At 38.4% G+C, this 11,972-nt stretch overlaps 1 protein-coding gene across 2 annotated transcripts; it reads left to right on the top strand.

The window, feature by feature from the left end:
- The first annotated feature begins 1,052 nt into the window (after nucleotides 1–1,052).
- LOC103449060 (uncharacterized) lies at nucleotides 1,053–3,268 on the top strand. 2 transcript variants are annotated; one of them, XM_008388334.4, is made up of 3 exons: nucleotides 1,053–1,463; nucleotides 1,758–1,882; nucleotides 2,779–3,268. In XM_008388334.4, exons 1-3 carry the CDS (start codon nucleotides 1,121–1,123, stop codon nucleotides 2,995–2,997), a joined length of 687 nt encoding a protein of 228 aa, XP_008386556.1. In that variant the 5' UTR covers nucleotides 1,053–1,120; the 3' UTR covers nucleotides 2,998–3,268. The 2 variants fall into 2 exon arrangements, with proteins under 2 accessions (XP_008386556.1, XP_028946618.1); XM_029090785.2 differs by having other exon boundaries at nucleotides 2,794–3,268.
- Nucleotides 3,269–11,972: the final 8,704 nt, after the last annotated feature.

Genomic DNA, 11,972 nt, shown 5'->3' on the forward strand with positions numbered 1-11,972 from the left:
AAGAACTTTTGCGCCCAAGACCAAGAAACACTGGAATTCCACCTTCTTCCAATCCTACACAACCACAACATCGTGCTGATACTAATGATAGCTCTAGTACAGGATTAGGAGACTCACCTACCACTGGAGGTGGGAATGATGAAGGATACAGTGGAGCTGGAGGTAGTGGTGGTGGATATGGAAACTATTATGGACCACCTCCCAGATTTATGACCCCTTTCACTGGTGAGGCAAATTTCACGCATGCAACACAGGATGATGACCATGGCAGTAGGCGGGCAGGACCAGGAATTGGTGCCATAGGGAAGGACTATACTCGTAGAGAAAGAGGCAAGGGGATTTTGTCAAGTCAAGAAGATGACTCGTTATCTAGAACTTCGGACTCTGTTAGAGTGGGAAGTAGTAACTATGGTTATACTCATAACCAACCATTTCCCTACCCTTCATATCTCATTCCTGTTGGGATGGAATCGAGCGACTCATGGAAACAATCCCAGACTTAATCTTCAAATGATTTTGCTTATGGACAACCTCAACCAATCTTGAATCCATATGGGTAGCATGTTAACAATTACATGCAAAACTATTTTGGGGATTTATCATTTGATAACTACTCTTCACAATACACTCACTCTACACATAGAGATGATGAAGATAGTGAAAAATTTGAACCTCATAGAAACTCTATGTGGTACTAAAGTGTAAAATATTGTACTAATTCATTATATATAAATGATTATGATGTGTTTAAACTTCTTTCATTAATTACTACATATTTTCTACACTCACAATATTTGTCAGCTCGCTATATAATCAACTTGATAATGTTAAATCCATTATGCAATGTATTTCCTTCCAATTTTTTATTATAAACTAATAGATAATTAACTAAATAAACATCCTGCAAATTTTCAATAAAAATTTCCAAGTTTTTCTTACAATTTCTGTGATTTCCATGTAAATTTTATCGATATCAATATTATCCTGATATTTCAATCGATATTTCCGTGTTTTCAGATTACCAATATTTCCGATATTACCGATATATACAATGATTCAGATGGGCATCAGAATGTCGATGTGAATTAAGGGGGCTGAAGAGACAGAGGAGAAAAAAGTGATGGCAAACCCTCGAAGGAACACCCAGAGCTCAGAGAACCCCTTCCACGCCCAAACCCTCACATCCTCTTCAGTCACTCACTTTCTCAAGAAACCCCACGCCTTCCCCTTCCTCCTCTCAATCTTCCTTTTCCTGACGTGGGTCTCTCTCCGGCTCCAGCACTCCTCTTCTCCTTCTCGTTTTTCCATCAACAGAGACGACGCCCATAAAAAATGGAGCCAATCGAGCGATTCCAGAGCCAATCTCGTGAGGTTCGGTTCTGGGTTTCCTTCCCCGATTGCCAAAGACAAGAGGGGATGGTTCCTCGACCCCATCTCGCTCGCCAAAGATTCTCGCATTTCAGGTACACCCCCTTTCTCTTTCTGCACTTTTCGCTTCTGGGTTCGTCGAGAGAGTCGATTTTTCACCAAATATGCAATTGAATTTCTAGCTTGTTGGTTGTGTAGATTGATAGTTGAATTCGCATTCTTATCAAGTTATATTGTTATAGGAAAATGAATTGCATCGTTTTCGTTTTCGATTTTTTTTGCATCGATTTTCTCTTTGACTTGGACTTCCAACTCAAATCTGATCCCATCACACAAATTGCATTTGGTGGTAGTTTGGAGGTTGACGGAATAATTGTGCTCCTTTGTAGGTGGAGCTCTGAGCTGTGTATCGCTTCATCTCGGAGAAATCCGGCCTGGCGGTTTAAGGGGGAATCACAGGCACCATTCTTGCAATGAAACATTTGTCATATGGGGGGCTGAAACAAGGTTTAGGGTAAGCCCGCGCCGTTTCAATACGAGTCTAAATGCCTTTACCATTTGTTTGTTGTTTGGAGTAAACTAAATGTCTAGATCATCTATCCTGGTATCTGGATGCATTCATTTTGGCGATCTACATGATTTTCTAGAGCAATGTGACACGCGTTGAAAAGTACCAAGTTGATAGAGGAGGATAGCATGCATGAAACAACTAAAAGATGAAAACTTTGACATAACTTGCGCTCCATATCTAGATATGTGGACGGTTTGCCTTATTGTGTACCTGATGTCAGGTCAAACCTTATTTCTGGTGGAAAATAAATTTGCTGGTACTTTGTATTTTAGATGTTTAAAACAAGACAACTGAAGGGAACTCACTTAAGTTTTAAATCCCCGCTTCATTTATATGGACAATCTCATTGAAAAAGGACAGGAAGATACATTTGTTTTTTCTCTATGTGCAGTAATTTTTATTCTAATTTCTAACATTGGCGAAATATTGGACCTGCATCTGATATGTCAATATTTTCATCACTCTTTTGCAAGTTGTATTCCCAGATTTTATTTCCCATTTTGCCGATGTTACATGTACCGTTATGGCTTATATAAGTTTAAATTTCCTGATGTTATGGCCTTTTCTGCGGTAAACAGTCAAAGTGATGATGGACCTACACGTAGTAATTAAAGATTGGATTTTAATGTGCATCCATTGGGTAATTTAGCACTAGTTGTTGAGAGAAGGCTTGTAGGTATCTGTTGTTCAGTGCTCACTATGGGAGATTAATATGTAAACCACATGAATACAATCTACGTATAAAATAGTGACGTAATCGTAGATGTCTAATTGCAGTGTTTCACTTCATAAACTTGTTATATTAGTTTACTTACTCTTTTTGTTGTGAACTACTGAAGCTGGAGAATGACCAGGTGGATGAAGGCTATGCTGAAGTGACTATTGGTGCAGATGAGGTTGCTGTAGCAGCAAGCCCAAGTAGCACTGCCCATGCTCTAATAAATATAGATCCGGTACGGACTACATACTTTATAGGATGCCAAGACAGAATCATAAACTATAACAGCTCAAGTACAGATTTTAATGTGTGGAAAAATCTGAGTATAAGTTTTCTGTGAGGCGGCTTATACAGTAACTTAAAGTCTAACATTTAAAAGTTGTTTTGTCCAACATGTGATTTGTAATGTTAGGGCCAAGCTTAGCAAGATTACAGATAGCCTATCTAACAAGATTCTCTTAGCTTTTACGTATATATGTACTTTCTGTCATAGCATGTGATTTGCTGTGCATCGCTAAGTTACAAGTTTACTTGGGTGTTGTCGTTTCAACTAGTATTGCTTCTCAGCAATAATGAATAATGTACAATCCATATCTTTAGCTTCTCGGCAATCATTCTTCTGTTTCCAGAAAACCAAGAATTCTGTTTTCGCCAACTTTTCTCTCACTTAATATTGAAATGGATCTTTACAAGTTTTATGTATCCACTGCCTATATAGTCTTTGTGCAATGAATGCAAGGGGTCGCTAGGAAACGAATATCCTAATTTTTGTTTAAAGTTTAAACTGTCTTTTCATATTGTAAATAAGATTACATTACTTGAGTTATTTGATTTGTGCATAACGTGATGACAATTCTTATATTGCTGTATAGCTATAATTACACTCTTTAAGTTCTCAGTTTCCTCAAGTGTAAAGTGAAAAACCTTTGAGCCAGGTTTGTAGTGATATTTCTCCGACGGACTTTGACTGAAATTTCATAGAAAAGTGAGGCCTAACTAGAGAAAAACTTTGAGCATTGAAGTATTGGTAGTGATATTTCTGCAAGCCTATAGTTGAATATTGCATGCTTAAGAACTTGTACTTTGTGAATCAGCATTTGTAGGCTTCTATGATTCCGTTTCAGCTCATGTTCGATTTTCTGGTCGTTTTGGTGATGCTTTCCTGCAATGGTTGATTCTGGAACAAATCGCATGGACGAAAAATATGAAATTTGGATACAATAAACGTCAATGTCTCAGTTTTCTTCTTCTCCGATTGACCTTGCATTAAAACCCTTATGGAAAGTGCGCAGAAGCTAGAAAGGGTTGAAAACGAAAAAAACAAGATTGTCAAATTCCGTTGGAAGAGGGAGAGCATTGTGACCAACTCCTGATGAATTTTTATGTGAGCGAAGAAAGAAAATTGATGATGTTATGACTTTACAAAGAAGCGATTGTGGATTTGATCTTGAATGAAATGGGTCGGCCGTCCCATTTGTTAAGTGGGCTCGCCCAAGCATTGCTCAAGATCCAAGTCGCCAGCTTTAAATGGCTTAATATTCTTGTAGTCGTGGTTTATTTATTTATTTTTATTTTTATTTTTTGGCGACGTCTTCTCCATCACAATTCTCAGCCTAAACTAGTATTAAGTGATGAACACGGTATCACGTATAACAAAAATGTGGCGATTTTAAAATTTGTCACCTAAAATTTTTATGACGTCTCATACGTGATGCTGGTAGTGACATGGGAAATATGTCACATATTATGAATGTGACGCATTTTAACTTTTAGTGACCAATATCTGTCTTCCAATAATTTTCTTGCAGTGAATATTAACATTAGAGGCTGAATTTATTTTATATGAACTCAAATTACATATCTTTTATCAAGATAGCCTAGTAGTGAACCAAGGATCAATACAAACAAGAGAGAATGAATTTGAACTTTATACCTTTGATGTCTATCTTTGTTTATTTTTTATTTTTGCAAAGTTCATTTTGGAATCAAATTCGCGCACTGCCGCGTGGGAGGAGATGCACCAACTCGACTCCTATAAAACATTAAACAAATTGTCAAGTAACCTTGGCATTGGTTGGGTGTTGGCCAAAGACTCTTTGATGGTTAAGTTAGTAAGCAAATATATGAGACTCAAGATCTTGTATGTTATATTACTAATGCTTTATGTAGGGAGGGGGATTAGACTGTAGAAAACCAAGATCCACAGTTTCTAAATATCTCTCATTTATTGATTCAATGTAATAATGTTACAGTGATGCAGCAGTGTATATATAGACAGTACACTGCTCTTGCAATTACAATTATATCCTTGTCTAATCTATCTATTTACATAAGAAACATAACAAACATTTTAACAAACATCTAACTAATTTTACTTGACTCTTTACACCCCCTCAAGCTGAACTTGGAGGCATCGAAAGGTCCAAGAGCAAGCTTGGATTGCAAATATAGAAATCTAGATTTAGACAGAGATTTGGTATGAATATCAGCTAACTGATCTTGAGAACACACATACTGGACTTTGAGAAGATTAACAAGGACCAACTCTCGGATATAATGATAATCAAGTTCAATATGCTTGGTTCGAGCATGAAAGACTGGATTGGATGCAAGGGATATGGCAGACAGATTGTCACACCAGAGAGAAGGGACTTGAGGAAGATAAAGGCCGAGATCTTTGAACACTTTGCAAATCCATGTGATTTCAGCGGCTGTGTGCGCTAACGATCTGTATTCTGCTTAAGTTGATGAACGAGCAACCGTGGGCTGCTTCTTAGCACTCCAGCTAATAAGATTGGATCCCAGAAATATGCAATAGCCACTAGTAGATCAGCGATCAAATGGACAGCCAGCCCAATCAACATCAGAATAGGTAGTAAGATGAACAGTACCTTTCTTGAACCACAAACCATGACTCACTGTGGCTTTGAGGAATCGGAGAATACGTTTGTCTGCTTAAAGATGTGGTTCTCGAGGAGCATGCATAAATGGACAGACTTGATTTACATCAAAAGATAAATCAGGTCGTGTCCAAGTTAAGTATTGCAATGCACCTACAAGAGATATGTATTCTGTTGGATCAGGTAACAATGGACCGATGTGATCGAGTTTGATAGATCCAAGAGGAGTGAGGCATGGTTTAGCACCATCCATGCGGGTCTTGTGAAATAAGTAAAAAATATACTTGCTTTGATTAAGAAAAGACTAGCAGCAGATCTCTGAACCTCAAGACCCAAAAAATAATGCAAGGGGCCCAAATCCTTCACAGGAAAAACAGTACTTAGTTTTTGAATGAAACTTTGACAAGCTGCAGGATTCGGACCTGTGACAAGTATGTCATCGACATACACCAAGATAATAACAGGAACAGATTCTTGGAGCACAAATAAAGAAGCATCAGATTGAGATTGATGGAATCCCAAGGACTTAAAGACTGCAAATAATTTGTCAAACCAGGCCCGAGGGGCTTGTTTCAATCCATATAAGGATTTGCGAAGCTTGCAGACATGATTAGGATAATTTGGATCACTGAAGCCAGGAGGTTGCTGCATGTAGACATCTTCTTGAAGGTCACCGTGCAGAAAAGCATTACTGATATCCAATTGATTTAGAAACCAGTCATATTGGACTGCAAGAGATAGAAGAATTCGAATGGTGACGGGTTTTGCAACAGGACTGAATGTTTCCTTGTAATCCAAACCAGCTTGCTGATGAAATCCTTTGGCCACAAGTCGAGCTTTGTATCGATCTATAGTGCCATTTGGATGTTTCTTAACTCGAAACACCCATTTAGATCCAACAATATTTTGTTGGGAGGTAAAAGGAACAAGAGACCAAGTGTCGGTTGACTGCAGGGCATTGAATTCATCCTGCATAGCAGACCTCCAATGGGCATGTTTTGAGGCTTGAAGATAAGTAGTGGGGATAATATCAATCGTATCTGGTAAATGGTGTTTGGTGGCTGAGTAGGCTTTGGGTTTAGAGATGCCAGCTTTAGACCTAGTGATCATATGATGGGTATTAGTAACTGAAGAAGGCTCATGAGGTACTGGAAAATCCTCTTGAGGTACTGGAACATCAACAGTTACTGGAGGATTCACTTGAGGTACTGGAAGATTCACCTGAGGTACTGTAGAATTACCAGATTGAGCAGCAGGTATTGTGAATTGCAAATTGACAGACGAATTCATTTGAGAAGTATCAGGAAGAACATTAGATGCAACAGGAAAGACATATGATATACTCTGAAATGGAAAAGTAGTCTCATCAAATATTACGTGCTGAGAGATATAGACTCGTTGTGTAACTGGATCAAGACAACGATACCCCTTGTGTTGAAGACTATACCCAAGGAAAACACATGATGTACTTTTGCTGGCCAACTTGGATGTAGTATAGGGTTTGAGCCATGGATAACAACAGCAACCAAAAATTCTGAGGTGAGAATAATCTGGAAAAGTGCCGAAGAGGAGTTCCCAAGAGGATTGCAGTACACCACCAAGGGGAAGTCGATTAATCAGATAAGTAGCAGTTGAAAAGGCTTCAACCTAAAACATATGAGGCACTTGAGATTGCACTAAGAGTGTACGAGCAGTTTCAACCAAATGACGATGTTTCCGTTCAACACATCCATTTTGCTCAGGAGTATGAGGACAACTAAACTGTTGCAAAATGCCATGAAGTTTAAGATAATTGTGAAATTGATGACTAGTAAACTCACCCTTTGAATCAGAGCGAACAACCTTTATTTTATTACCAATAGCGTTCTCTACATAGGACTTGTATTCCACAAAAGTTGAAAATATAGAGGACTTGGACTTTAAGGGAAAATACCAGCTATACTTGCTGTAATCGTCAACAATAAGCAAGTAATATCTATAGCCACTCACTGATACAACAGGACATGGCCCCCAGACATCACAGTGCAACAGTTCTAGCTGTTTAGTAGATACAAATTGAGGAGTACCAAAAGGAAGCTTGTGATTCTTTGCTAAAGCACAGTCTTTGCATAAGAAGGCCATAAAGGATTTGCCTTGGACAACAACTTTATTGGTAGACAAAACTTTACGAAAAATAGCAGAAGATGGATGACCAAGTCTGCTATGCCATATGCGAACATTAGCAGAAGTACTTACAAGTGCAGGAGGAGAAGGAGGGACGTTGGAGAGAGTAGGTGAACCATGAAGCGGAAAGAATCCATCTTTAACTTGGCCTTGCAAAAGCGTCCTCCCTGTAAAATGATCCTTGATAGAGGATCCATGAATATCAAGAGTCAAAGAACAATCATTATCTTTAATAAACTGATAAGCAGAGAGGAGACTATGTTTCATTTGAGGCACATGAAGAACATTTTGCAGTTTAAAAGAGTGAGCAGGAGTATGCAAAATAGATGTGCCAATATGATCTATAGACAGACCTTTACCATCTCCGATGTACACCTTGTCTTCACCATGGTAGGGAGTAGGAGATTGGATGTTTGATATATCATTCGTAATGTGAGAGGTAGCACCCGAGTCTATGAGCCAAGAATTGGAGGACTTTGCAGTATAATGAGCACACATGGCAACAAGTTTAGCTGGAGGAAACCTGCCTGAGATTTCTGGATTCATTCTGTCGAAGCAATCAAGAGCTTCATGACTAGTAGAGCCACAAATTTGACAAGGAGTTTTGTGACCTGAAGAAGAAGCATGACGATTGAATCCAGAGTTATAAAATCCTCGAGTGAAACCAGAGTTGAAATTACCACGATTGGAACCACGATTTTAACTACGATTAGAACCACGATTAAAGCCTCGGTTAGAACCACGAGTGTAGCCTCTGTTAGAATTATACCGAAAGGAATTTTGAAGTGGTGATGCTCCAGGATTTTGAGCAACAAGAACTTGTGGTGGTGTAGGAAGGAGAGGCGCTTGGCTTTGCACAAAGAATGCATGAAAAGGCTCAGAAGAGGAAGATTTCTTGCGACACTCCATGGATAACTCCTTAGTGAGCAACATGCCATGTAATTCATCCAACGAGGTAGAAGAAAGGCGAAGTAAGATAGAATCAGTGAAGGATTCAAAATTATCAGTGAGACCTGCAAGAGTCGCGGCAATGAGATCACGATCGGTGACAGATGCACCAGCTGCAGTGAGAAAATCGGAGATCTCCTTGATTTGTTGAAGATAGTCAACCATGGATTGAGAGCCTTTCTAAATATTTTGAAGCTTCGAACGCAATTGATGAATGTGTGCATCCGAGACACCACCAAAATGAAGGAAAATTTTTGTCCTAGCTGAGAACAAGTAAGAACATTTGAATACATATGCAAACTATTAACACATTAAAGTAGGCATGCATTAAAAAACAATTCATAAAACCCATGACTTTCAAAGCCTAGTATATGGTGAACCAATAAACTCTTTAACAACATTAAAGAGAAGGAAAGATTTAGAGTTTCTTTACCCTTGAAGCTCATCCTTGATTACACAAGGGATTCACCCAAGTGGAGGGCCTTCAAGTCACCTCCTTGCTTCTTGGATCTTCCTTGTGATTTTCCTCCTTTTAGTGCTCCTTTGCTTCTTTAAGGATTTGAGGATTTGTTCTCCAAAACATCAAAAGCTTGATGTCTCTAAGTCTCTTCACCAAGGATGTGATGTGAAGATGAAATGGATGACTTAGGGAAGAAGAGATTGCTAGCTATTCCTTCCCTAGGTGGCCGGCCTCTTTTGAGAAAATGAGAGAAAATGTTTCACCTTATTTCACCAAGAAAAACCCTAAATGAAAATAAAGCTATAAAGTTGAATTTATACTTTATCACATGTGAGTGGCAAACTTGTAATTAATCCAAGTTTGACACTTCTCACCCTAATGGCCGGCCATATCAAATTGATTGGGCTAATTGCCCATTTTGTTTTAGTTGTCATACAACTTAAATATAATGGGCTTTGTGGACCAAAACGCTTTTGGGCCCCGAAACCCAAAACCAACTTATAAGCCCAATACGAACATTTCGTATAATTAATTAACTAATTAATTAACCTTGACCATTCTTCAATTAAACCATTTAATTGCTTATCCATTTCATTTAATTTCTTCACCAACATCCTTACTCGGTGTACGATCCATTAGGTTCCATTTAGCGAGGTAGTGGGCGATTGTTACTCTTAACGATCGATTGTGAATTGAAACCACATTTCAATTCTCCCTTAAAATTAGTGTTTGCTAATCTTTAGGGCTTCCACAAACCATAAGTGACACCTAGCAGCATATCATGGTTACCCAAGCTAAGTAGAAGTGGTTGGAGAACCTATCCAGTTACAACTACAATGCAATACGGTCATTCTCTAATACAATACTCTTAATCACATTGTTTCAGGTGAAGTTTGTTTCATGTCTACTATCCAATGTGATACTTATCTATATGATTCATTTGAATATGATTTGGAACAAACTTCCTAAGTCATATTCATATGCTTTGGCCAAAGACTCTCGAATCATATCTTAGAGTATTCTCCTTCCACCATGGAAGGTTAAAGATTCCTTGTTGTGCATTCATATGCCTACATGACTAGGTAGCTTGACCACAACAATGCCGTGGACACTCCAATGGAATTCCTTTGACATGATCAAAGATCAAGGACCTAACCATTAGACATCAATGATGCCTCAGGTCAAATGACTACTTTGCATATTGCAACTTTCGAGTTCTTACATGACATGTATGTTCGAACTCTTTTTGATTGTTGTTCAATGTACTCGATCACTCTTTCGAGCACCTATGTGTTTGCCTTAGTGTCCAACACTAAATGACATGAGACTAGTCGTACTCACGCTTGAGTCGACATAACACATACTAACCTTAGCGGATTGTCAATGCCCAATTGGCAATCCTATGGCTAGGAACGTTTTAGGAATGAACATAAGAGAAAGGTCTCGATAATCTAACTTACTTAAATCACTTATCTCTTAGATCAAATACATTCCTTGGATTCCCTTACTGCTTAAACACATGATACAATAAATAGTGATTAACAATAAGCTTTGCCCTTCATTAAACATATAAAAGTTTAATACAATAAGTATTCCAAAAGCTATTACATCAAATAAGTGGCTTTGTGGGCATACTTCCAACACAAAACGCTGCTCAAGTTTAAGCCAGAGATCACGAGCGGAGGAAACACCGACTGTGAACAGAATGATTTCCTCAGAGAGCGTCGAATTGAACAAGATAAGCAGATTCTGATCTTTCTCATACCATTGCTCAAAGTGTGGATTGAGGGAGCGATCTGGAAGAAAGGGAAATGGACAAGGCTCAGTGCCATCAACAATCCCTAGAAGCTTGTAGCGACGAAGAATCGGAGCAAACAAGGCTCGCCACAACAGATAATTGGATCGCCGGAGCTTGATCGGAACCATACTGCCAATGTTTTGAATCGTGAGAGAATTATACATCTGAGAGGTATTGAGATTTGGGGAAGAGGAATTAGGGTTTGAAGGAGGCACCGACTCAATTGGAGAGAAGAAGCAGAGGGAGATGCCATCAAGATTCAAGAAAAAGAAATCAAGAATCTGAATCGGAGTATAACAACAACTCAAACAATCACGTCGGAGAAGACGATCAGAGACGAACGGAAGATTGAAGAAGAAAATTGTAGGATCGAAGAGACCGTGAGGCAGTTTGGCGATGGTACCATGTAGAAAACCAAGATCCACAGTTGCTAAATATCTCTCATTTATTGATTCAATGTAATAATGTTACAGTGATGCAGCAGTGTATACATAGACAGTACACTGCTCTTGCAATTACAATTATATCCTTGTCTAATCTATCTATTTACATAAGAAACATAACAAATGTTTTAACAAACATCTAACTAATTTTACTTGACTCTTTATAGACTACTTATGTATTTTTTGTAATTATCGGAAACAAATTCCGCACGGGTCTAGAATTACTAGAGTTTATTGGCTAAGGACCAATTACCTTTCCATGGAAATGAATATGCTTGTATACAGTGTTAGGGACGGATTTGAGGATGATAGGGCAAGTATGGTGATAGAAGCATATTTATGCAACTTAGTTGGCTTATTTCTTGGCATTTACTTAGTTTAATTTTAGTTATTTTAGTACTTTAGCTATTTTCGTGTGTTTGTAGGTTCAAATAACAAAGTTAGCAACAAAATGCTATTTGGAGCATTTTGGAGCATTTTTGGGCCAAAATTGAATAGTGCAAGCATGGAGACATGAGGATGGACGTTTTTGAAGATTTGAAGGCTAGAAATCAGCATGTTTGTGTCCAAGTGTGTTGACCTACAATTACCAAACATCCATCC

Source organism: Malus domestica, chromosome 12 (genome assembly GCF_042453785.1).
Source record: "Malus domestica chromosome 12, GDT2T_hap1".
Classification (NCBI taxonomy): domain Eukaryota; kingdom Viridiplantae; phylum Streptophyta; class Magnoliopsida; order Rosales; family Rosaceae; genus Malus; species Malus domestica.

Coding starts and splice junctions, on each gene's coding strand:
- LOC103449060 (XM_008388334.4), top strand. CDS start 1,121: ATGGCAAACCCTCGAAGGAACACCCAGAGCTCAGAGAACCCCTTCCAC. Junction 1,464..1,757: donor CAAAGATTCTCGCATTTCAG/GTACACCCCCTT, acceptor GCTCCTTTGTAG/GTGGAGCTCTGAGCTGTGTA. Junction 1,883..2,778: donor GGGCTGAAACAAGGTTTAGG/GTAAGCCCGCGC, acceptor GAACTACTGAAG/CTGGAGAATGACCAGGTGGA.